The 25,105-nt window shown below is 47.2% G+C and overlaps 11 protein-coding genes across 11 annotated transcripts; 6 read left to right on the forward strand and 5 right to left on the reverse strand.

Moving 5' to 3' along the window:
- Window positions 1-96: 96 nt before the first annotated feature.
- On the reverse strand, window positions 97-983 carry FSUBG_7537 (chitin deacetylase; the record flags this gene model as incomplete). Its single annotated transcript, XM_036685853.1, has 3 exons — window positions 97-209; window positions 264-628; window positions 679-983. The coding sequence occupies 3 exons, from the start codon at window positions 981-983 to the stop codon at window positions 97-99; spliced, it is 783 nt and encodes a 260-aa protein (XP_036537010.1).
- Window positions 984-2,412: 1,429 nt separating this feature from the next.
- FSUBG_7538 (uncharacterized protein) lies at window positions 2,413-2,966 on the forward strand (the record flags this gene model as incomplete). The annotated part of the gene is made up of 2 exons (XM_036685854.1): window positions 2,413-2,494; window positions 2,548-2,966. 2 exons carry the CDS (start codon window positions 2,413-2,415, stop codon window positions 2,964-2,966), a joined length of 501 nt encoding a protein of 166 aa, XP_036537011.1.
- A 226-nt stretch (window positions 2,967-3,192) lies between these two features.
- Window positions 3,193-5,877, reverse strand: FSUBG_7539 (glycoside hydrolase family 2; the record flags this gene model as incomplete). The annotated part of the gene is made up of 1 exon (XM_036685855.1): window positions 3,193-5,877. One exon carries the CDS (start codon window positions 5,875-5,877, stop codon window positions 3,193-3,195), a length of 2,685 nt encoding a protein of 894 aa, XP_036537012.1.
- Window positions 5,878-6,487: 610 nt separating this feature from the next.
- On the reverse strand, window positions 6,488-7,255 carry FSUBG_7540 (NPP1 domain protein; the record flags this gene model as incomplete). The annotated part of the gene is made up of 4 exons (XM_036685857.1): window positions 6,488-6,603; window positions 6,655-6,799; window positions 6,856-7,006; window positions 7,065-7,255. The coding sequence occupies 4 exons, from the start codon at window positions 7,253-7,255 to the stop codon at window positions 6,488-6,490; spliced, it is 603 nt and encodes a 200-aa protein (XP_036537013.1).
- Window positions 7,256-10,045: 2,790 nt separating this feature from the next.
- FSUBG_7541 (cell wall glycosyl hydrolase) lies at window positions 10,046-11,373 on the forward strand (the record flags this gene model as incomplete). The annotated part of the gene is made up of 2 exons (XM_036685858.1): window positions 10,046-11,182; window positions 11,230-11,373. The coding sequence occupies 2 exons, from the start codon at window positions 10,046-10,048 to the stop codon at window positions 11,371-11,373; spliced, it is 1,281 nt and encodes a 426-aa protein (XP_036537014.1).
- A 1,017-nt stretch (window positions 11,374-12,390) lies between these two features.
- Window positions 12,391-13,337, forward strand: FSUBG_7542 (s-adenosyl-L-methionine-dependent methyltransferase; the record flags this gene model as incomplete). The annotated part of the gene is made up of 2 exons (XM_036685859.1): window positions 12,391-12,966; window positions 13,041-13,337. The coding sequence occupies 2 exons, from the start codon at window positions 12,391-12,393 to the stop codon at window positions 13,335-13,337; spliced, it is 873 nt and encodes a 290-aa protein (XP_036537015.1).
- Window positions 13,338-13,484: 147 nt separating this feature from the next.
- On the reverse strand, window positions 13,485-14,718 carry FSUBG_7543 (alkaline protease (oryzin); the record flags this gene model as incomplete). Its single annotated transcript, XM_036685860.1, has 2 exons — window positions 13,485-14,375; window positions 14,425-14,718. 2 exons carry the CDS (start codon window positions 14,716-14,718, stop codon window positions 13,485-13,487), a joined length of 1,185 nt encoding a protein of 394 aa, XP_036537016.1.
- Window positions 14,719-15,533: 815 nt separating this feature from the next.
- FSUBG_7544 (uncharacterized protein) lies at window positions 15,534-16,901 on the forward strand (the record flags this gene model as incomplete). Its single annotated transcript, XM_036685861.1, has 2 exons — window positions 15,534-16,250; window positions 16,299-16,901. The coding sequence occupies 2 exons, from the start codon at window positions 15,534-15,536 to the stop codon at window positions 16,899-16,901; spliced, it is 1,320 nt and encodes a 439-aa protein (XP_036537017.1).
- A 3,561-nt stretch (window positions 16,902-20,462) lies between these two features.
- Window positions 20,463-22,478, forward strand: FSUBG_7545 (drug facilitator PEP5; the record flags this gene model as incomplete). The annotated part of the gene is made up of 7 exons (XM_036685862.1): window positions 20,463-20,618; window positions 20,687-20,794; window positions 20,849-20,998; window positions 21,072-21,714; window positions 21,760-21,789; window positions 21,866-21,961; window positions 22,015-22,478. The coding sequence occupies 7 exons, from the start codon at window positions 20,463-20,465 to the stop codon at window positions 22,476-22,478; spliced, it is 1,647 nt and encodes a 548-aa protein (XP_036537018.1).
- A 419-nt stretch (window positions 22,479-22,897) lies between these two features.
- On the reverse strand, window positions 22,898-23,501 carry FSUBG_7546 (scytalone dehydratase; the record flags this gene model as incomplete). Its single annotated transcript, XM_036685863.1, has 2 exons — window positions 22,898-23,329; window positions 23,403-23,501. The coding sequence occupies 2 exons, from the start codon at window positions 23,499-23,501 to the stop codon at window positions 22,898-22,900; spliced, it is 531 nt and encodes a 176-aa protein (XP_036537019.1).
- A 340-nt stretch (window positions 23,502-23,841) lies between these two features.
- On the forward strand, window positions 23,842-24,738 carry FSUBG_7547 (peroxisomal short-chain alcohol dehydrogenase; the record flags this gene model as incomplete). Its single annotated transcript, XM_036685864.1, has 1 exon — window positions 23,842-24,738. One exon carries the CDS (start codon window positions 23,842-23,844, stop codon window positions 24,736-24,738), a length of 897 nt encoding a protein of 298 aa, XP_036537020.1.
- Between the last annotated feature and the right edge of the window lie 367 nt (window positions 24,739-25,105).

Consider the following 25,105-nt stretch of genomic DNA (forward strand, 5'->3'; position numbering starts at 1 on the left):
GTGTCGCGACTTGCGTCTTTTATTATAACTGTACGATAATTTCCCCAGACCGAAATACAATTATTCCCAGACAACTGCTCTCTCAGGCGCCGGCGTCTAACTGACGGGGATGACTTCACTGTCGGTGCCATTCCATTCTGATGTTTGGGTTGCTCCACCTCGGTACCAGTTCGTCTCGGGATCTCCAAGACATTCCCCCACGGTCACAGCTAAGAAAGGATCAGTCAGACTCGTCTCAGAGTAAGAAGACACACAAAGCCTACCTCTCTTTCCACTTTGAAGAGTTGCCTGAATGATTCGAGGCAGGATATTCTGAACGGTATTCTGATGAACATCGTGCATAAGAACAATGGAGCCGCCATTGTTCAGCCCAGCGTAGAATGAAGCTATAGAGGGCTCGGCACCACCGAATGACGAGTACTGCCAATCGTTGGTGTCGATATCAGCGATAATAACCTTGAAGCCCAATTGACCCAGGACTCCAAGAGTTCTAGCATTGAAGCTAAAATAGGGAGGACGCATGTAAACAGGATACTTGCCGATGATGTTGATGAAATCGTTGCTCAGGAGCGACATTTGCTGCTCAACGTCGAAATCTGCGAGGCCTGCGAGATCTGGATGGCCGTATCTACATAACATCAGTAATTACAATCTGAAGAGATCGATATCTGGACATACGTATGCGACGCGACCTGGTGTCCTTCCTCGATCATTCTGTTCACAGTGGGTTGGTAGTCCATGATATTCCCTATGTTGTAACCATTGAGGAAGAACGTGGCCACGATTCCAGCTGAAGCAAGCTGATCGAGTACAGAGTCTGTGTACACAAATGGACCGTCATCGAAAGTGAGAGCAATGGTGTTTGGCTGGGTACAGCTGTAAATAGCAACCCCGACTGAAACATCTCTCTTCCTCGGGTATACGGGGATCGAGAGGGCGGAGGTAAGATGGCATAGAGAAGCCAGTATAGCAAGACTGCGCATTGTGAATATTTACGTTGAAGAGTATAAGAAATAAAAATAGTAAGGGAAAATGAAAAGTCGCAAATGAACGAAGACGAACTTGCATCAAAGCCATTATTATAACCTACTTATTTCCGCATCCGAGCAGCTGCATCTGTCGAGATTGGCCCAACAACAAATGCTCGTCATCGTGTATGCAAGGAGCAAGAACCAACACGATAAGGTTCTCGGGTTTCCAGAGCGACAGGGGCCTCTCGGGTGATTTTCAGGCGCTAAGAATTAACGCGGCTTCACTAAAACAAACACAATTGGCAGGGCTCAAAAACAGATCCGAAAATTGAGGTGAAGCAGCATAATCTAGACATCATTAATTAAAAAGGCACTTTTGCTTTTTCTGGAGCTATTAATTAATTGGCGCAGCCAAATTGATAGGAGTTCGTTTATCAGACTTCTGTTACTGAGGACTCGATGTAGATCCTTCTCTGTTTATCGTTGAGGGGTTTATCTCGTAGTGGGTGATTAGTGCAAGCCACATTTTTGACTCGTTTGTGCCTTTATCAACAACACGAATAAGGCGTGCTCAACAAACGCATCGCTTTGCTTTATGCTCTTAGCAATTTGGCTTAAGTTCTTCTTACTTTTGCTGTTATTGAGAAGCCCAGTATACGTTGTTGTAAAGAAAGTGGATAGTATCTCGATATTGCAAGCAGGCAAAGCATACTGGTCTAATGCTTTATCTAAAGGTTCAGTCTTATCCTGTTCAATTCACCTCCAGAGGTTGCTACATTTTCAGTATCCCTTCCAATCCTCTATCCGAGACATTTGAGTTGATGGTGCATGAGTATAAGCTTCACATGCTCATCCATCATGGTGTCAAAGGCAGGCGAGCTGCGATCGGCTAATTCTTCAAGGTGGGCAAGGGGGGATGGTAAGCGAGGTACGCACCAGTTACTCAGGTCTTGACGGAACCTTGTTAGGTTTTCCCGATCACTAGACTCTAAAGACTTACTTATTGTCAAAGCAGACAAAAGCCCGACAGGTTCTCAAGCTTGTGTCACCATCTAATTCCGACCCTAGTATATATCGCTTATCTGACTCTGTGATTTGCTGCAGCACACGAAAACATGGGAACCTCGGGCGCTTGAAAGCCTGTCTGTAACACCTTCTCTTACCGATATCTATGCAAGATACTTCAGGTCACTATAGTCTTACCCGCAGTGGTATCTCACCGCCGGGTAGTTACAGTTATCCCAGTAGGCATTCCCTGCGCTTCGCTACTCCAAGCATCACATGTCCATTCCATTAGTGACTATCCGAGATGGAGCATCAAAAACATAAATGAAGGCTCTCCCCAGGTCCCGTCGTCTAATCCCCAGGTTGTCTCAATTTTTCTTCATCTTGCGGCGACTTCTTATTATTCTTTCACTATCCCCAAGGGCAAGTTGAAGCCATGCCAAACGACAGTACGGATAAGTCTGCAATAGTATCGCAGAAGATCACGCAGAAGATCCAGGATGTCTCCCCGGCTTTCAGTAAGTTACGAGTAACTCTAAGCCTATTCCTAACTTCTTTTTGACACAATCAGTTCTAAAGGAGGGGGTCGAATGGAAACTCAAAGGACACAAAACGGAAACACGGGATGACGTTGAAATCAACACTTTGGAGCCCACTATCCAAGGCCCATACGTCCTCCTCAAGGTCCAGTATAAGACGCCCGGCTCCCGCCAAGCTCTGATTCATTGGTTCGCTAAGCGGGATATCCACCGGAAGAATGAGCAGAAATTGCTGTTATATTGGGAAAAGCAAGGAGGTCGACAGAACGACGTAGAACTTCCTTCGGATACTGTACATCTTCTGCAGATTATTGGAGAAAAGGATGTTAAGAAGGACGAGGGATATGGAACCAAGAAATACTTTATGCAGTTTGTTGGATGCCCGGAGAGTGAGGCGCAGTGGTGGCGGGCTTCTATTGTTAAGGAAGCCTATATTGAGCTATATGAGTAATGGGTCTTTTCCACGAACGACTAATTAATACATAATTCGTATTTATATTCGTATCTGGAGCCAAAATAGAGACGGAGAACAAATATTCTAGAATCTAGACTCTGAACACTGGCTTATAATACACATTCAAAACATGCATAGCATATAAATAGAGTATATTTATAGTAACTGCTCATAATGCACTTAATGTACTGTTATATACCTTGCTATTCACACGGATTAATGCTTAGCACAGCTTGATCCAAGACGTTTTCACATTCTTGCCATCGACTTGTACCATAGCACCTTTACCCGACCAGTCGGTGAGTACGACTTCTATCGATTCACGTGGAAGTAAAGTGAAATAGTTGTCCGACCACGTCAGCGGAGTAACATCGTCGCCATTTTTACCTACTAGGTTGAGCTGGACAAACACCGCGGGGACTGTAGCATTGTTCTCAACTCGGAGCTTCCAATCTCCAGAAGTCTTGTTCTTAGAAGCTGATACTGTGATGGTCGCTTGATCCATCTTGTTCAGCGCAGTGAAGTTGGCCGACTGCTTGACATCGACAGAATACCACGTAGTGGTAGTCCAGTCCACTACATCCTTCTGTTTGGATAGCCAGAACGCGTTGCGGCTGAGTACTTTCTCGCTATCATCGTCAACAAGGAGTAGGCGAAGCACGCCGACATCAGTAATATTCCTGATGGCGCTGCTTATATCGCCAATCCTTTGGGATTTATTGGGCTCTGTGGTGCAGTGAAGATTCTGTTGAGAGATATGGTTCCCCTTCAAATCCACCAAGTCGACATGTACTGAGCGCGGACCTGATTGATCAAGGGACTGATTGATGATCCAGATAAAGCTCTTGAAGTAATCGAAGGCTACATGTTCAACACGATTGGCAATCTTGGTGCCAAAATACGATCCAGCAGGGTGGAGATAGTAGTCAAATTGGTTCCAATGGAGACTCGGCCAGGCGTTATTCAGCATCCAATAGATGAGACCAGTAGCCGAACGTGAAGCGCTCCATTGGCTTGCCCAACCCTCAAACTCGGAACGTATTGCTTCGTAGTCCATCATCTGTGCCTTCATCAGGTAGTCGTCTAGAGATGTAGGCTTGCCGTACCGAGCAAACAGCGCCTTGTTGTAAATCGACCGATCGTAGAACTGTGAGGTATTTTGTGACATGTGATAGAGGCCCTTGTTTGGATTTTTCCATAAGTCCTCCATGTCCTTGTCCGTTAGAAACTTGGTGAGACTTCCTTTAGTAGGTGTTCCGACGCCGGCGCCTAGCTCGCTTCCGAATCCAAAAGAGGATCCCGACCTGTTGTCTGTCGGTTCTCTGTCAAACCAATAGACAGGTGGAACCCAATCATAAGGCCCCTCCATCTTCATTCCGGAGGGGCCAAGGGCCTTTGGATAACCACGCTTCGCAGCCGAAGAGATGATGGGGACTTGCCATCCAGCGTCATGTAAGCCATCAAGGTATATCGCCGTGGCCCGGTCATCAGGCCAATAGTCGCTGCCCACTAAGAAGGCGATCATACTTGGATGAGTTTGCATCATGGCCGCCTCGTGTCTTATGGAAGCGTTGGCCGTCTCGTAGTCAACCTCGGACCATTTTTGGGGAGGGTTCTGGGAAATGTCGTCATTGTACAGCCAAGCCTCCCACCGATCGCAGCACTCCCAACCAGCGATGATCATGATACCGAGTTTGTCAGCAATGTCGTAGAGTTCGGGATGCTCCATCTTGCCTTCCAGGCGGATAGCATTCATACCCATGTCCAGGACATAGCGTGCTATATGTCCAAATCGTTGAGGGTCCCAGCGTAGAAACATGTCAGATGTATAGCCGCCGCCTCTGATCTGGATTGGATAGCCGTTCACTTTGAACAAAGTGTCGTTGTGCGCATTGAGCTCAGATGAGATGGTTCGGATGCCAAAATTGGTACGAGGGCTGATGTCTGAAGTGTCGAACCCGATAGAGTATGTCAGCTGGACCGAGTACAGTGGTTGTTCACCCCAAGCTGCTGGCCACCAAACTTGTGGATCTTGAATCTTTGCCGGAAACTCAACCATTGTTGAGTCCTTGGCCCCGAGGTGAATAGCTTTGGTAAGTACCTTAAGGCGTTTGCCGCCTGGAGTCCTAATCTCGGCTCTAGCGATAAACTTGACTAGCTTTTTGCTCAGGTTTCGGGCCTGAGCTTTGATGGTGACGTCCGCGTGAAGGTTTTTGTTCTCCTTCGTCGGTGTATCCATATCAATGAGCACGCTTACTGGACCCATAAAGACGTCGCCTGTCTGTTTGATAGTGATCTCCCTCCAGACTCCAGTGCCATTATCAGGCGGATAAGGGTTCCAATCAACAAATCCGACGGCCAAGTGGTCTTGATAGTTTGTAGGATAGACCTTGACTACAAGTGCATTTTCCTTTCGTGCAAGAGGCGTGATATCAAACGTATGGCCGCCGTAAGAACCAGACTGGGTGACGTTGTCGGCGATTTGCTTGCCATTGAAGAACAAGTCTGCAGCGGGGGTGATTCCGTTGGTTTGAAGGAAGTAATGGTGCTCTGATGACACGTACCCAGTTGACAAGCTGAATTGGTTCCGATACACCCAGGGAACATGGAATGGGCTCTGGTCGAAGTGGTCAAGGTTATCAGAGTACCAGAGCCCATCAGGCCCATCTGTGGAATAGGTGCCTTCGACCAAGAGGCAGGCCATCAAGGTACATCGGGATACAGACGCATGATGCCAGGACGAAGTGTCGATGCCCAGCTCGGAAAGGGCAGCAGGGCTTTTGGAGACTTTGTGCAATTGTTGAAAGTCCCAATTGGGGATTGCATCCTGTTGTCCTGGGACAGTGGCCAGAGGGTTGTCGTAGATAGCGGCCGCAGCCGTGCCAAAGAGGAAGGGCAATGCGATCATTTTATGGCTATCAACTCAATGTTTTCACACAAATGAAAGGTCAAGCGTTGTGGAACACTTACAGCGATACTGATCTGGTGCTTTATCCCCGCACTATGGTTAGGTAATCCGTTGTACTACCCCAAGATTGCTACGTTACATTACCACTAAGCTAAATGTATCTACTCCGTAGAGGCTTATAAGAGTTGCTACTTATAAGTTATATAATAAGGCCTTTCACTACAGCTATAGTTTTAAATCTCTTAATTAAACTGTAGCTTTGTTAAGGACAGCCAGTATTTGTCAAGAAATTTTACAGTAGTATACGGGTTGCTGGTTTGTTATTGGAATGTAAGTAGACGGTATTTAAATAATTACATCCTCAAGGTAGGCAAACAGGTATGCCGTGGCCATAGGCAATATTTACTCCCCCCTCTCCTCCTCCCCACCTAGATACTTCATCATACCGTTCTCTATATTTCGGGTTCCCCTCCCCAAGTTATCGCGTTCCTCATCGCCCTTATCATGTTTAATCTTCCATCTTGTCCCATCATCCACCGTCTTATATGCAGCTGCCTGCATAGATATATGCTTCTAAGTAACAAGAAAAGCTCATTGAACTTTACCATTTTCAGGACCAGGCCTTGTTAAGGTTGTTGCCAAAGTTGGCATCAATGAAAGGGACATTGGCGCTGCCCCAAGGCTTCTTAGGATCACCAGATGGGCCAGTGATCAGGCCCTGTCGGGCTGCAGGAGTCATAGCAGCCCAGTCGTAGATCCATCAAGTGCGTCCGGGACTAGTCTTGAACTGCAGTTCATGATTCTTGCCAAGGCTGGTGAAGTGCTCAGCCATGACATTATTGCCACTTCGCTGGGGTTTCTTGGTCTTCTTGTAGTCGCCGTGTCCCGAGGCGGCCGCAGCGTAGAGTGTAGCCCCGGGAGACTGGTAGTTGTAGATGAAAACAACAACGTTCCCCAGTCGTGGCGATGACCGCTGACAAGGTTGCCATCAGCAGGCTGATCCTCGGGCCAGTACCAAGCGTACATAATTGCAAGCTTGCCGTTGTGCATAGCGGCACGAGCATATGTCTGTCCTTTGGTGGTCTCTTTGCAGCCACCAGTCTTACTGCCGCTGTCCAGGAGTCCACCACTATTAACGAGGTTAGCTACAAGACATATCTCGTATGAAAGGTGACTCGATCACATACCTGACAGTGCCGTTCGTGTCAACGGCAGTGTATGGCTGACAACCGTCAGCAATGTGGAGGAGAGGCTGCCATCTGTCGATGGCGGCGCCGATTGAACCTCCCTCGATTGTCTTCTTGACAGGGTTGAGGGAATCGTGGTTGACTACGGCGCGGGCATGGAGGTGGTTGAGGGCCTCGGAAGGCGCCGCCATGCCCGTGGCAGCAAGGGCAATAAGGGCGTTGAAGATTGTCTGAGGATGGATTTTGTGTAGAAGTAAAAGCTGTTGTGAGCTCGGGTTCGTTTTAATGTTTGATGTGAAAGTGAGGTGATGGAATTGTGATGTTGCTTGTGATGAAGAGGGAGATTTTGATCAGAACGACGAGAGTGACTCTTATTTATAGCCCTTCTCGATACCGAGAACGCTCTCTATACGCCAAGGCCTCACCTTCTTGTGATGTCTATACGAACTTGATTATGCTACGGTGAGTATATGCTTGATAGCATCCACGTATAGTAGTCAGACAGGGAACATCAGAGAGTGTTTATTGTAGTGTGTGTGCAGAGATGCAGTCTCGAGGTTATATCCCTTTATATACCTCTTAGTCTCTTCCCTTTATAATGCCCTAGGGCTTATAATAAGATTTATTAGTTATTATAAAAGCTTATAGGTAAAAGCTTATATTAGGGGGAAAAAAATATTATATTGTTATTTATTATCTGTGTTTGCAGCCTAAAGCTTAACCTTATAGGCCGCAGTCATCCTATAGTTCAGAGAGTGTTTACACACTAAATTTAGCCCTGAGAGGCATATAGGCTAATCAATGGGTCAACCTTGATAGAAAACGAGGCTTGGCTCACCATCAATCGATGGACCACTTCAAAAGTTCGTTAAAGCTTAGTATCAGCATTGGTGTTTTACTTTCTGGTGCGGAATTAGGCTGGCCAGAGCGTGGTTGTCGGCGAGTCAGTGCCTTGTCAGTTTAACGAGAGGCTCGAGCGTCGACATTGCGAGATACGATGCCTCTACGCCGGCTTGACAGGCGCCTGTTAACGTTGTTAAAGCGGTAACGCGAATTTGTAAGGCAACTAAGCGTTCCAATTGCGAGGCTGATATAAGTCTATGTCTGAATTAAGATCTGCCACTTTGTCTTCTCATGTCACTATCCACCATTGAACTCGGTACTAGAAGTAGTCATCAAAACACCCAAGCCCCATATTTCAATTACAAATCACATCAAACCACGGTCGCGCCAGTGCTCAAGTTCCAGTTTCGGAGTTTAGCAAGAACCCGGAAGGACGTCAGATCAGACCACGTGCTAGCTTCTTCAGGGAATAGATTTACAGGAACTGTATGCGCGATCTTATCTTAGTTTAAAGTTTTATTCTAGTTAAACGCCGTGTTAGCGGAACGGTGAAGTGGAGAAAACTGACGTAGAAACAGAAATTAGCAGGGAAGATGAATCTGATCTAGATGCAAAAGTACTTACTGCTCGGCAGTTATACGATATCCGTGTTATAACAGTGTAATTAGCTTTGTCTAGAAGGCAAGAGAGCTAGAGTTACTGAAGAATTTGCTAGAAAAAAGGATACCTATATAAAATTAATATTAACCAGGCTATAGCTAGAAAATAGCTTCTGTTTAGAATCTCGCGAAATAACACCTTTATATAAAGAGAAAAACGCTTCTTTCTAGAAATAACCTAGTCTGGTATATCTTTATATAGTGCTCCAGGCAATCGGTATTTATTCTCGGGATGCGCTACGTCGGCTTTTGTCGACAACTGTCTCCAGCGCGAGCTTCCTATGTATGTATCCAGTTAGTCTATAAAGAGTCAGCCCACCTTCATGAACAAAAAGGGAACAGCGAGTAAGGTTACTTCGAGTCTATACGCGGGTTCGGGATGGGTTTGAGATGTCACTTTCCTTTTCCGTCATCGGCAGAGGGGAAAAACATCTTGAGTTACGAGACTGGACAGTTATACATTTCTATTCAATGGCAGTGAAGTGTCAAGCATATGCGACTACACAGCCTTGATTCTATGGCCATCACTGACTCGTACTTTCTGAGGCTCCTGGCTAGGCGTTCTACCGCATTGCGAGATCCTGAGTGCATGGCTCATCAGCATGGAACCAGGTATCAATCAACAGGCATTGTGAACTAAGAGTCTAGGAATCGGTAAGCCCGGTATAACTAATACTTATTTAGTCTCTAGATGCCGGGAATACAGTCGGAAACGTGGAGAGATCCAAGCATCAAACACAGGCGGGCAGACACATAACGCAGCAATTGCGTCAGAATATGATTCGTCGTTACACGCGTTGATCTCGATGAGAAAGAGCAGTGCCTGGGTTGGACAGTAGTCACTTTTAGTTATCAGCTACAGAGTACAGACTGTGGATATCCTACTCAGCGAAAGTGATAACTACTAGGCAGATTACGACCTGTTAGGCATTTAGTCCGCCTACTGTCCAACTTCCCAATGATACCAACACGAGCTTCCTAAAAAGGATCGCTGGTAGAAGCAAGGATTACTTGAATCCCATCGCTTTTTAGCGAATCAGCACTGAAAAATCTGCCAAGGTACAAGTTTAGTGCCGTACCTTTTCCGCTTCTGCTTTTCCGATCCTGCTGCTTACAGACCATTCAAACATCAGAGTGGAAGCTATTTATCCACCATAAAGATCGCATTGCTTTGCAGATCTGGTGACTTTCAATTAAGCTTAATTTTACCCCGCTCTATCCCAATCTCTATGAAGATCATAGTATGATGTTGCACTGATATTCTCGAAGTTTAACTGGAGGTAAATTAGATGATATTGATGTATGAGAATGTGATAATTCGGAAAAGTCAGGTTCTCAATCTGACTATCAGGTTCAGGCATATATGTAGCAAATAGCTTTACTGTAAAGATAAGTATTTAAGGCACTTACCAACATATGTAAAGTTTATATATTTTATGAAGCTTACCTCTTATTTGTTTTCATGCTCTGCAAGTGATCATGCGGGCGTCCCTCCTTGCTTTTGGCTTCATAGCCAGCACTGCATTTGCATCCCGCACAACTCTTCCACAAGGATGGTTCACTTTCCAGCCCGGTGAGAAGCTTAAGCCTACCCAATTCCACGGCCGTCCACGGTATCTCACTTGGATGGCCGACTCTCAGATGCAGCACGGAGTTGAGCCCACTCTTGCTTACACCGTCTCTGCATACTACTCCGGAATCCTTCGTGCTTATGAGCGAACCGGTAGTAAGAAGTATTTTGACTATGTCAAGCGTGGCGCGGATATCCTTTTATACCCTGAGCATGATGGCACTGTTCTTATGTATAATAATAGCAACTCAATTGATGATATTCGGATCGGTCATACATTCTTGGATATGTATAATGCAACGGGAGACGACATTTATAAGAAGGCGGCAACGCACATGCGGAATCAGATTGATCGCACAGGCCGCACGCCTGATGGAGGTTTCTACCATCGGTTTCCGGCGTATATCGACCAGATGTGGCTTGATGGCTTCTATATTCTGGATTTTTTCTACGCGCGCTGGACCCACGAGTTTGAACCCAATAACAATACCGCATGGGACGACATTGCTCTGCAGTTTGACCTCATCGATGCAGGCACGCGGTCAAGCAACCATACCAATGGTCTGCCTGTTCATGGATTCGATTACAGCAAGACTCAGGTCTGGGCTGATCCTGAAACTGGAGCTGCACCCCATGTTTGGAGTCGCGGTGTAGGTTGGTACATCATGGCGCTAGTGGACACTCTCGATTACTTTCCCGAAAAGCACAAAGGACGTAACCGCCTGCTTAAGTATCTCCGAACCCTCGCTGATGCGCTTGTGGTATCCCAAGACAAGGCCACCAAGGGCTGGTGGCTCGTTATGGACCCTGGTTTGGAACACAAGTCCGGCAACTACATTGAAAGTTCAGGAACAGCCATGTTTGTCGCCAGTCTTTTCAAGGCTTCTCGCATGGGTTATATCAAGGGTGACAGCTATCTGAAAACAGCTTTGGATGGTTATGGTTTGATGACTACTGCCTTTGCTCAGCCTCGCCCGCATGACGGTTCGTTGGCCTGGGAGTGGACTGTTCAGACAGGCAGCTTGAGCTCCAATGGCACATTTGAGGTATGTTTCTCGTTACTACTGCTTTGGCGGCAACTTACATTCTGTAGTACTACACCAGCATGCCTCTATTTGAGAACGATCTCAAGGGCGTGGCCACATTCTTATTTTCAAGCCACGAGTATGAACTATACCGCACTAAGGCTTCGTTGGATGTAAATCGCAAGGCTTTAGTCAGCAGAGTGAAACATTGATCCGCTCATCAATGACGAGCCAGAGAGAAACGGACAGATGTTTATCATTCCATTTATCCGTAAGATGCGGGGGCTTTTGTCTGGAGCAGGGATCGGTGCTGATAAAGGTTATTGTCTAAGTAAATCTGGGCAAGGAATCGCAAGTAAAGTTCGGCCTCAATCTTAAGTGACAAAAAGACTAAAGCAACTTGAGATAAGTTTAGCATACATTTTACGGAGTCTATCTAATACACTGCACTGGGGTCTGATGACTTTTACTCCTTAGGGGTGACCTGCCCTTAACACCTAGTTAGGCGCGGAAAACAGATGGAATCGTCAGAAGAGTCCGGCTCCTGATGACCCGAGCAAAGTGGGCCAAAGACTAACCCCCGCATTAGAAGTCAATTACTCCAGGATCGAGTTCATCGATGAAGACCAGATTAATTGGTGGGAAACTGGAATGCCCAAACAGTTGAATGCCCGAGCTTTACTGTTTAAAAGACGTCGTGACCCATTCTTGAACCAATATCAACCAGTCAAGTTCGGCCGACGTGATTTAATATAAAGCTCTTGCTCTTGGCCAAATTCCGGGTTTACCAGACGTCCCAGGTCACAAGTCTCACGACCCAAGGCCTTTTACTAATGTTAAAAATGGCACCTATCGAGGAATACACTAGAAGCAGTGTAAAGAGGACTTTTTCTCGGTAATTCCTTCTGCTAAGCTTACTGTTAGTAACCTTGACTATATATTATTACTGCTAGTATGAGCAGAACCTTTTTTACTAGCGGTATCCAGTGCCTATAAGTACAGCTCCTTCTTTCTATCTAGCTCGTTTCCTGCATTGCATTAAATTCGACATTAAACCAGAACTCACTAAACTATATTAAGCAAGTCCTAAACCCCGCTGAGGGAGTGTTTAAAGGTATATGAGGCATTTGAGGTATTTAAGAAGTCGAGAACCGGCGTTAGAGATAGAATGTCACCTTTATAAGGCCTCTTAGAAGCTCGTCAATACACACTTTTCATCTATTGCAAAAATGCCAACGTCTCGCCAGGCTGTCGCTAACCGCTATGGTAAAATCGCTGATTACGAGAACACTCGATTAGCGACCCACCCAATGGAACGCGAGCTTACATTGCGTGCTATTCGCCAAGCCCTAAATACCTCCGAAACTGCTGAGACTGAGCGTAAACGTATCGCAGACGTAGGAGGCGGCCCGGGAAAGATAGCTTTTGCACTTGCTGACCAGGGCCATCATGTCGATCTCATCGATTTGAGTCCCGACCTAATCCGTCTTGCAGAACTCGAGCAGGATCAGCGCAGCGCAAGTGCTGAGAACACAGCACTTCTTGCGAGCATCAGCGTAGGCGACGCTTTGGAAGCAAATACTTTGACCAACGACTCCTATGACGCCGTTCTTCTCCTGGGTCCTCTCTATCATCTCTTGGAGGAGCCTGAGCGAAAGAAGGCGGTCGAGAACGCTCTGAGGCTTGCAAAGCCTCAGGGGGGACTCATCTTTTGCGCGTTCGTCAGTAAGGAAGCTCACCTGAGGGATGTCGCAATGCGCGACCCCGCGCGGCTTGTCAAACAAAAGGACTTTTATGCTGCCTATGTACGTGTTATCAACCATGGCACCTCTCAATAACATACCTGACACGAGCACTAACACTCGCCCGTGATGACCAGCTCGCGGACGGCCGTTATGAAAGATTCAACGAGGGCCTTGAGGCAGAAGTACAATCGTTCCACACGGACAGTGGCAGCATACGTAGTTTCTTTCGACATTACTTCACTGACGTAGCAGAGCTCATCAGTCTGCGCTCTACAGAGGGGATTCTCGGTGGTGGGCTTGATGCCAAGCTTATTGATGCTGATAGTGAAGTCATAGAGGCGTGGGCAGATTTATTGTTTAAGGAGTACTCTGAGAAAGAAGAATACCTTGGATGTGCAGATCATTTACTTGCTGTCTTACGGAAGAAGTAAATAAATCACATATCTTTATATTTGTAAATCTCAGTAGCACGGTTGAGAGAGATACTAGAGGAGCAAGTCAATCGAGTATCTCAATCTGGTTAATATGGATATTTATAATCGGTAGTCAGATTAAAGACGTACGTCCGGCATGGTGCATCATTTGCCAACACCGTTGTATACCAATAAGTTTGGAACTCCCTTAACATCTGTGATCTTATCCTTGATCGCCAGCTCCTTGAGTCGCGACCAAATCTGAGCCGGGGTGCGTGAACCTTCCAGTGCGAAGAGATAGGCAATGATGCCTGCAACATGCGGAGAGGCCTCTGACGTGCCGCTTGCAATGTATGTTGCTGAAGCAGATGTGGGCCAAGCTGATGTAATTTCTTCACCTGGAGCAAAAACGTCACACGCTGACCCCCAGTTGGACGAAGCCCATCGTTGATAGTCTTTGTTGCTGGCCGCCACCGTGATAACGTTAGGTTGATTTGCCGGGCTGCTTTTTGAAGCATCTTCGTTGGCATTCCCCGCGGCTGCGACGACAGGAATTCCAGCGTCAATAGCTTTCTGTACCGCCTCATTGAAGATGACCGAGTTGGCTCCCGACAAGCTCATGTTGATCACAGCCTTGCCAGCTCGGTTCTTTGACACAACGTCATTGACTGTCCAGCTAAGTCCAGACAGAACGCCACTGGAGGAGCCACTATCATCGCCTAGGACTTGCACATCCACAACGGTCGCCTTTTTGGCAACTCCGTATGTGGCACCGTTGACGATGGCGGCGACAAGCGTGCCGTGCTGCTTCTTGCTCGAAATACCTGACGTGTCTGCACCGAACACAGCGCGGCCTTGAAATTCCTCATGCTCGCGGTAGATGCCGCTGTCTAGAACATAGACAAATGTCCCTGCCCCAGCTGTTGAATCGTAGGTGTATAAGGCCTTGGAGGATGGGGGATTGGCGTTGGAAATTGCGGAGAGACCCCAAGGAGGAGATTGCTGTGTGACTGGTGAGGCAATAGTAAATATCTGTTCGGGTTCAACATGTAAGACCTATATTAAGTCAATTCTGTGCATTGACACGAGATGTTCACCTGCTTACACTGGAGTTGGCCTTGATAATCTTGATGGTATCCTCATCAAAAGAACCTGAGTAGCCTTTGAAACCAGGGAAACTAAATGTCGTGTCAATTCCATCAGACTCGGCGCCACGACGGGCAAGAGCTTGTCCGTGCACATCCGACACCCATCGAGCGTGCAGATCAAGGTCAACGTTGGCAGTTGGCTTGAGCGCGACGATGAATTTGCTGGCCACGAGGCCCTTGCTATCCTTGTTTGAAGGAAGAGCAAGGGCGACGGTGGCAAGACCAAGGGAGACCACAGTCTTATATAACATATTAGCAAGTTCAGAAGGATTATGCAGCACTATGAATCTGACAGTGGCGGGTTATTCTTTTTTATAGAGGCATGAATTCTTGATCGGCGTCTGTACTGGACCCCGGAGGACAGGTTATCACTCTTAGCTGCCATCATAGTCTATATGTCCGCTCTAACCCTGGTAGTTATCACCGTTGCAATCACTGCCAAGGACGGAGTCCACCTCCTTACCTTCCATTTCAGGACTAGTAACCCTGTAGCTATGGCAGTTGGCGTAAAGTCTTTGGCAATACCCAGTTGATTCGTGCTTTAAATACGACATTACAACATTCCGATACGCGGGTCCTGTTGAACCATGGTTCTCATCATACGAGACAAGTCTGTTAACAGCATAAGACACTTTTCCAGTTCTGATATTGGTGGCTTTTCTTCAAGCTATAATATCACCTTTAACCCAAATCTATTGTAGATATAAACACTAGTTAATGCTTGTATTATATAGGCAAGTTAACCTTTTAAATACTAACTATACTCTTAAGTAACTTATAAGCTTTAGTTATATCTTTTAAAGTCTAACAGGACATATTAAGTTAGGGTTTACTCTTTATAACCATTATCCTATCTGGCTCTACCTAGAGTCTAATTAACTATTCGATGCTAGTTACCCTAGACTCCAAGCACGAGATTTCGTGTTTCATTTAAAAGCCCCACTAAGGGTTCATGCCGGAACTAAGATCTGCCGGGGACCAGATAAGATAAGATAAGCCAGGACAAGACATTTTTCCACCCCGCTCACTCCACGCAGGTCAGGCTCATCGGCGGTCAGGTTTCAACATGGCCAGCCCAAGGCCATCGCACGGCCCTTCAACATCTGACAAAACACCTATTCCCGAGCCTTATAATCGCAGTTCTCGGGCAGTCTGCAAACAGCTGCGTCAAATCCAGAAGGCATGTGGCCAGTGGCCTTGGGAATTTCTTCCTGGCCGGATACCCGAGACACTAGATAAACACATGCTAAGCCCGCTTGTTGCGGCTGTTGAATTCGCGTGTGATGATGAGCACAATGTCACTCTATCTGAGCTGACTGAATGGCTAATGGGTCAGAAGGGAGATTGGGTTTTGACATCAACACAGTCAACTAATGCGCTGGAATGGGTTACGTATACCCACGACAAAAGGGCGAACAGGAGAAGATCTACTCATAATGGGATTGATGGCGGGAGACCATCTTCGCGAACAAGGAAGAGGCAACACTCAAATGACGAGGTGACACTTCCGCGACCTCCACGGTCAAACACACAGTCGCGCCAAAAGAAGCGGGGGACCGAAATCAGATCGCCGACTGCTGACAATGTGGCTGACGTTGAGGCTCAATCTGAGATCAGCCCTGAGCCTGAGCGTGACTCGGAGCCCGAGCCCGAGCCTGAACCTCAACCTGAGATCGAGCTGGACCATGACATGGAGATGGATGTTGATGAGAACAACACCAACCACGATGCTGATGAGAAGCCAAACAGAACCCGCAGAAGGACCGATGATAAAACCCTTGAAGTGAGCCTTCGAGTTCCATTCCCTTGAGAGCAACTAACCATAATCCAGGAAGCCATCGCAGCTTCGGCTCGTCGTCTCGAAGAAGGTCGTGACAAGCTCAAAGAATATGAATATCATCTACATACCGAGAGAGAAGACTTGAAAGTGATAGAAGCCCTGCGATCAGAAGCATCAGAGTCTCACGAAGCTGCCATACAAGAATGGAGAGACGCCGTCCTGCAAGCAGACACAAAGCAGAACGAACTCCAACAGTTCCAAAACCTCGCCCAGTCCTTCTCCCGCGATACACAAGCTGCCCTAGAGCAGCACAGTCAAAGCCTGCGAGAGCTAAGCGACCAAGCAATCGAAGATGAGAAACATGCTGAAGACGAACTCCGAGCACGACGTCGTGAATTCTGTATCCTCGAGGACAAGAAAGATACAAAGGAGGGCATCATAAAGAAAATATCAGCACGGACCAGGCGGTATCAAGATGAAATCGATGCGGAGGAGGGGAAGCATCAGAGGTTACTTGCGGAGCATTATCTGGAGCTTTTGAGCAATGATATCATACAGGGCATTTCTGTTGCTGATATATCATATGCGAGGATTCTGGAGATCAAGTTAGAGCGGGATCAGAGAATTTGGTATGAACGGAGGCAGATGGATTAGCATGGTAGCGATTCCTTTTTGCGTTATGTTTTTGCTCTATAGAGGCGATTTCTTTTTGTATTTCATCACTACGACATGGAGGTAGATAGACTGTCACATTTAATTGAAGGGACTAATCAGCTCAAGGAACTCGATTGTACTGAAATTACCGATCCTCTATATAGCAGGTATGCCCTTTTGAACAGGACATCGTAGATGAGGAACCCGAGGGGTCGATTTAATATCATATACGCAGTGCTTTTGATGTCATCTGATCCCCTCAGCCTACGCCAATACAGACAGCGCTCGTATTACAAGCCAACCGCTTCATTGATGTAAAGGTTTTGTTAACAAGACTGTTCGGTATCTCCATCATACTAGGGTTTCACTAATTACCGATAGTTGAACTTGATGGGAACTGAAGGTGTTGGCCAGGTAGATTTAAGCCGAGCTCGCTTCCGTTGCTATCCGTGAAGTCTTGTTCGCCGATATGCTAGCTTAGTAGCAAGGATCTGTCGGGTCAGTGCTTGAGCGGCCCCGTCCGGGTAAGTCGGTAGTCTAGTACGGAGTAGTGAAGACAGATTGGCTTCGAGAAAGGAGCTTGAGGCTGATCACAATTCACCTGAATGACAAGATCATAGTGACTAGCAATGGACGTGTGATAGGGTGCCATTGTTTTGGAAGCGGATTGACGCAACCCTGTAAGAAAGATATTGCATGGACTGACAGCTTGAGTCGCGTGCTCAATGCCAGGATTCTTTACATGCTTTCATTTGCTAGTCGGTAGTGCCACTAACTGTGTTTCTCTCTGGCCCCTGTTCGCGGCAACACGGCATATCAAGGTTTGTTGAATTATCTAAAGACAATTATCTTGGATCGCAGATATTATGTAATGATAACACCAAGAGTTGATATGCGTGGCGTACCAAATCTTTGACAATAAACGGCCAGCCAGAGATTGAAAATGTCAAACATGATCCTCGCGACTATTGGAGGCTAATTTCTCAAATGGGAAGGTTGTTTATTTCCGTCAGCGCGAGGCTGCTCCAGACTCCAATAACTTGTGTCGATCCCCCTAGATTGTGGGGTTAGTGGCGTCGACCTGTGATGTCGCTGTTGCTAGCGTATTGGCAACGAGAAATTTGTGATGGCTGCGTACGGAGGAAAGGAGCCGGCTCCGCTAACTCGGTTCATTACAAGCAGAGAGTTAAAAGACTGTTAAGTCTCACACGCGTGAAGCACGTGAACAATAAAGTGAATATGCCGCCTTGAACACCCTTTCTCCAGATCTCGACCCTGTCTTCTGCATGCCACCACGGCACGGCGTCTGAACCATGCATCCGTTGCTTTTGCTGGCGACATGGACTTGGTTCATGAGCCAGGTTCTTTGCAGCAATCTTTCCACATTTGTGACTCAGCTTCCCAGCTGCGCGGTACGTGGGTCAACATAACAGGAGCACTCAGACGCTAACCCGCTGATTCCAGGAGAGTTGTGTTCTGGACTTCATCACGGATTCTTCATGCGGGATAAACGCAACATGTCTCTGCACCGATCCAAAGCTCAAAGACGACGTGCTGCCATGCGTTGAGAAGCATTGTCTGCCCAGAGAAGCTCTCGGTAAGGAGTGAATATTGATGTGTCATTTTTACGTACTAATAAAATTGAGTTTTACAGCCGCGATAAATCTGACCTCGGTGGCATGTGATTTCCCCATTCGCGACAAACATGAACAGTTCAATATCCTCACGGTCACGTTAATTGTTATTACTGGAATTACAGTTGCGCTTCGATTTATTGAAAAGATACGATATGGGCCTGGACTCCAGGTTGACGATTACGTTATCACGGGCGCTTTTGTAAGTACTCTTTGGCCATACCGTCTTGTGATTGCACGCGCTTATCGGTTTTATTTATGATTAGCTGGTCAATTTAGGCAACTCGATTGTATGTTTGCATGGCCGTATGTATCAATTTCCCATCTTAAACTGATGATCATCATACTTATACTGCTATTAGTCTCTGGGAACGGCCTAGGGCGAGATGCATGGAGATTTAGTCCAGACACAATTACATCTTATCTATGTGTTCGTATCCCAATATATTGCTTCGGGTATGGTCACTAACGGGCCAAGTTCCTCTACGCTGGTCAAACCCTTTACGCCACAGACGTTTTCGCAACCAAGATCTGCGTCCTCCTCTTCTACCTCCGAATATTTCCTGGAGTTGTAATCCGAAGGTGCTTTTCAACCAACAAAGTCAACGACGAATCGCGCTAACCTCTCCAAGGCTGATATGGGGAACTGTTGGAGTAGCAGTTCTGTGCATGGTTATCTTTGATCTACTAGCACTTACGCAATGTCAGCCCATTAGCTTTTATTGGAAGGGCTGGGACCGATTACATAAGGGCCATTGTATAGGAATAAACGGATTGGCGTGGGCCATTGCTGCAGTTGGGATTATTCTAGATTTCTGGATGCTTGGGATCCCGATCTCTCAACTGATTCATCTCCAGATGAAATGGAAGAGAAAGCTTGCAGTTGCCTCAATGTTCGGCGTCGGCACTTTGTAAGCAGGAGCCCATCCATTCTCTACTGTGCTTGGTCACTGACCTTCTAATAGTGTGACAGTCGTCAGCATCCTCAGACTGCGTTATCTGGTAGCATTTGGCAATTCCTCCAACCCTACATGTAAGCAATCGCGCATTCTCCCCATAATCAACATCATGGTCTAATTCAGGTCACAGGGGATAGCTTTTATACATGCTACTGGTCCGTCATAGAACTAAATGTCGGCATATGGTGCGCTTGTATGCCAAACCTTCGGGTTCTAATGCTCAAGACATTTCCAAGACTGCAAAGCTCAGTCGATGCAACCCCCAGAAGCCAGCAATACAATTCATCTGCAGCAGGGCGGCCGATAAGAGTATCGAGTAATACGCCAGGTCTAGCTGAAAACGCTATGTATAGAGTGAGATCGGATCAGGGGCGCAAGGTCGACGGTTCTTCAAGCACAGCTGAGTTGGTTGAGATGTCGAGGTTCACCAACGAAACCAGAAGTAGTCTAGCATAGGTGGTAGCTTAGCTGAGTTATGGCTCGCGGTTATATCGTCCGCTTTCAATAATTTGACCAAGCACTTATGCCCTTGTGAGTCGGGTCTTCCGAGTAACCTAGGGTATCCCAGGTTCAGCGGAAATTCCGGGGCACACAACCTCAGTTATACGAATTGGTCCTAGCATAGCAGCGATAAGATCAATTTCCCTGTATGGGCGCTAATGCTGACCCCCGCCTTCTTTTGTCTGGGGAAATGACCGTGCCGTGTATCCGTAGTACTGCACTACCCCGCAAAATCAGAAGATCTGCTTTAGGCTTCAGCCTCATGTTGAAATCCTGGAGTTGGGTGCACAGTCTCTTGTGCCCATCTCGGACATCCCGGTTGGATCGATAGAGATAAGCCAGGAAGGGACAGGCTGCTGCAAGTTGTATATAGACTAAACAGCCCCCTCGAATGCACCATTGGATGCAGGCTACTCACCCTTGACTCTGTTTTCACCTATACAACAATCTACATCATCTCAGACAGGATGGAGGACGGCGAAAAAGTCTCCATCTCTCATAATGAGATGCCGTCACCGCTCGTGGAGGAAGAGCCGGCTGGTGACTACGAGGTGCGATGGAAGACGCTCATGGCTGTGTTCGCTCTATCAATGGCGAACTGTTGCGCTGCCATAGCCAATACGGTATGTTTTACCTTTCGAGCATTGCCATTCCTGGCGATACCTGAACTTATCTAATATCTTGTACACAGACCAACACCATTATTCACTTCCAAGTCATGGATTTAGGAGGCGCCACCAAGCAAGCATGGATTTCGAATGCTAATCTTTTGGTGACCCTGGCCTTCGGACCGGTCTTGGTAAGTTCTTAACCTTCATTCTAGTGCTGAAGGTCCAAAGCTGACTATGATAAGGGCTCCTTGAGCGATCGGTTCGGCAAGAAATGGTTCATCGTTGTAGCAAGCATCATCGGGATCGTCGGCTCCGTGGTATCTGGCTCGGCTAAGTCAATCACAACCATTATCATTGGCAACATTTTGACTGGCCTCGCCAATGCGGGATGTGTAAGTCGACCCCATCTCTTTTGCACCATCGCCATCAACACGAATATCCCCATACTGACAACACGTCATGCAGATCATGGGTGTACCTGCGGGCCAAGAAGTGACACCCAACAAGCTCCGTCCTTGGACAATGGGCTTCTCCCAGACTCTGGCTAGCTGTGCTGTCATCGCCGGTACCCTCGGTGCAGGTGCTTTTGTAAAGTACCAGACCTGGCGTTGGTCTTACTACCTCAACGCCTTCGTCTACGGCACCACAACCGTACTGGTAACCTGCTTTTACCATCCTCCGCCCACTACCCTACGCCGACAACAATCCCGCCTAGACGCCCTGTTCGCACAAGTTGATTACTTCGGAATAATGCTGTTCGTGGGGTCCATCGCTTCTATAATGATCGGCTTGACCTGGGGAGGAAACACATACCCATGGAGTTCCAGCCAGGTCCTCGCATCCTTAATCGTCGGCTGCGTCGGTCTTCTTGCTTTTGGACTTTACGAAAGGCTCTTCACGCGCCAGGGTATCTTCCATCACGACATGTTCGTCTCTCGCAACTTCCCGATCCTGTTGTTTGTCTGCGTTGTTGATGGCATGCTTCTACTGGGTGTCAATGTTCTCTTTGCGCAACAGATTGCCTCAATGTTCACCACAGATGCCGTCAAGATAGGCACTATCCTCACTCCGTACCTGGCGACTTCAGCTTTTGGATGTTTGCCTGCAGGTATATTGATGGCACGAACTAAGTCATACAGAACAATTCTGGTAGCTTCACTGATCTGGTGCAGCCTGTTTGTTGGTAAGTCACAGGACTCCTCATTTAGGATGGCCTTGGTCCGACTTATCTGAATGATGTCTAACATTGATGACTTTAGGCCTTATGGCACTGCTTAACCCTAGCAGACTATCCTGGGCATACGCGTTCTCCGCATTGTTCGGGTGCGGAACTGCCGTAACCACAGTCATTCCAGGTAGGAATTCCTTTGTCTCTATGCCAAGCACTTACTGATGTTGATATCACCAGTCGTTGCACTGTCTCTTTCCGTTCCCTCCTACTTGCTCGGTACCGCAGGAACCCTCAGCGTGTCCGGTCGTGCTCTCGGTGGAGCCGTCGGCATTACCATCTTCACATCCATCTATCACAACAAGATGGGCACCGCCCTACCAAAAGCCGTTGGCTCTGTTCTTGCAGCCGCGGGCCACTCACGCCTACTTCCAGACGTGCTGGGCGCCATCAACAGCCAGAACCCGACGGCCTTGTCACACGTTTCTGGTTTGCCAGCGTCACTGATCCCCGATGTCCTCGCCGCCTACGATCATGCCAATACGTACTCGTGGAAATTTGTATGGATTGCTATCTCCGTTGTCGTGGCTGCAAACGCAGTAGCCGCGTGCTTCCTCAAGTCAGTTGCTAGTCAGATGAACAGCCATGTTGAGTCTGCTCTGGAGGATTCGGATGTTCGCCGGAAGCAGCTGCGCGATATTTAAGGCTATCGTTCTGGTGACGGTAGGTCAGGTTGAAGGATGATAGCTTTGGTTTTTTCCTTTCTAATTTGTTTTAAGCAACTAGCAATCTTTTTAAGAAGCATCCGGATGTTTGTTCCCTTTTAGTCTCGGTTCGTCGTAGGTATACTTCATTTTTTACAAAAGACCTGAACCCTATACATGAATGTGAGAAGCAGTTGCTTGTACTTTGGGCCCTGGATAATAAGGGAACGATACGCGCATCCGATGTGGGATGTGAATAGACAAGTACGACAATGAGCGGATTTTCTGAGATATTTGTCCGAGTACGTAGCTTCGAGCGTGCTTGACCAGACGCCACTTTGGTCCTCCAAGCTTCATCAACTAGAATTGAAGGAAATGTGCAAGGGTAGCTATTGCCTCTATGAAATCATGGCTATAGCTTATTGCTCACCCGCTGGTCTTCTAATGCGCATAAAATCCCCAGTCTGATAAAGCAGAGAGGGGGTAATAGTCGCGATCTTCCAGAGGCCACTCACGCGGACAAACTTATGCTGCATGTGGCTCCTCCCGTCGCTGGTCTCGTCGATCCTCGCAGCAGACGCATCCCTTGCGCCCCCATCGTCGGCTTGTAGCCGCCCATGACTCGCCAGTTGCTGCCACTCCACCTCAATTTCATCGGCGGTGACCTTCTTGAAATATGGCTGCGCAAGCAGATGTTGTGTCACCAATGGCTTCAGACCTAGATGTTCCTCTGAGAGCCAAAGTGCCGCGAACTCTGCCGCCTTGTACTGCTTTATTCCCCATGCTGGCACAATCAAGGTGTAGTCCACGGAGACCTCTGGTGCCAAAGCGGCAAGGAGTCGCTCTTCACTCTAGAGTGATAGAAAGGGCAATCAGCAAGAGCTTTACAGAAGTGAGAGAGTGAAAAGAAAACCATGTCCATACCTTTCTATCATAACCATCTGCCCAGACCCTTGCTGTCTGAACCACAGCAATGTAGTCCTGAAAGGTCAGATTGTCTGGAATGTAAATCTCAAACGTCATTTTCAACAAGCGGCTGTTCCGGTGCTTGCTCGATGTAATGAGGCTAGCAATGTTCTATTGATGGATGGATGATATCAGATGGTATTTATCCACTAACAAGAGTTCCAGCATCCTTCATGTTTTGGCCGGGACTCCCGATGTGGGGTCGGTAGATAACGGTCCCCGGAAAACCCGCTCGGGATGTCCACTCGGGAAATCCAGCCGGCAATTTTGATCCGATTAAGTCCCCGACGCGATCGCTAGTGCAATGTCGAAGCTGGTATATCATATAACTCTAGAACAAACAATTGAGCGCCTTCAATGTATCTCATTAATAATTACTCCCATATTCGTAGTCGAGATGATGCAGTCACCATATACCCTCCGCACTGGCATCTATCCCGAGATCGACCCAGATCGGCTCGCTGGCTCGTTGATAGGAAAGAATGCTCTGATAACGGGTTCTGGCAGGGGTATCGGGCGAGAGATCGCCATCGCAATGGCGCAAGCGGGGGCTAACATTTGCATCACGGCACGAACAAGCAGTCAGGTGGAGGAAACGAAAGCCGAGATTGTGGGCTTAGGCCTGAAGAGCAAGGTCGTTGGCATCGTGGCCGATGTGCTTAAACTGGAGGATCAAGAACGCCTCGTTCGCGAATTCCGTGAACAACTTGGCCCCGTCAACGTCTTGGTCTGCAATGCCGGTAGCAATATCTTCCAGCCTTTTCACTTGACGGATGCGACCGAGTGGTGGGACATAATGGAGCTGAACGTCCGGGCACCAGTTGAACTCACGCGACTCGTTCTCACCGAAATGCGCGAGAGGAATCAAGCCGTGATAATCTACACGTCATCACGAGCTGCCACGGCAGATCTCCCATGGACCACGGCGTATAACTGTGCCAAAACGTCCATCACCAGATTTGCGGGCACCCTGCAGGTCGAGCTAGATCAATTGCAGAAGATCGAGAAGGGAGTGGATAACAACATATCCGTCTTTAGCATTCACCCCGGTGAGATCGAGACCAAGCTACATGAGACGGGGTTCCCGGAAAAGACAAAACGAGAGGCCCCCTACGTTATCGAGCATATGGCAAAGATAGGCGCTAAGAGACCTCATTTTGAGGCTGCTTTGCCAGCGTGGACATGCGTCTGGCTTAGCTCTGGGAAGGCTGCAGCTCTGAGGGGGAAGTTTGTGGATTGCACCCGTGATGTTGGCGAGCAGGCGAAAGCGGCCAGAGAAGCAGCTAAAATATAATAGTAAGCCTTAATATAAATGTATTATTTGTACCCTGTTAGGTAGTTTATTGCTACAGAGGGCAATGGTACTAGTAGTAATAAACCTGTAAAAGTAAAGTATTACTTTAAGTAGTTTACTGCTAAAGGTACTGCCTTGCTAGTAAAGGACAATGTTAACAAAGCTGCTAAGATCTTATATTACCCTAAGTAGTATACTAGTAACTAAAGGGCTAAAAAAGAATATATTATAAAGTGTAAATAAAGCTTATTAATAGGTATTAAATAATAAAGTAATAAATAGTTTTTTATAGTAAATATAATTTATAAATTAGTTTAATTAATAAAGAAATTTAAAATATAATTACTTATATTATAGTAATATACTT

This window comes from Fusarium subglutinans (assembly GCF_013396075.1).
Source record: "Fusarium subglutinans strain NRRL 66333 chromosome Unknown NRRL66333_c0000097, whole genome shotgun sequence".
Classification (NCBI taxonomy): Eukaryota; Fungi; Ascomycota; class Sordariomycetes; order Hypocreales; family Nectriaceae; genus Fusarium; species Fusarium subglutinans.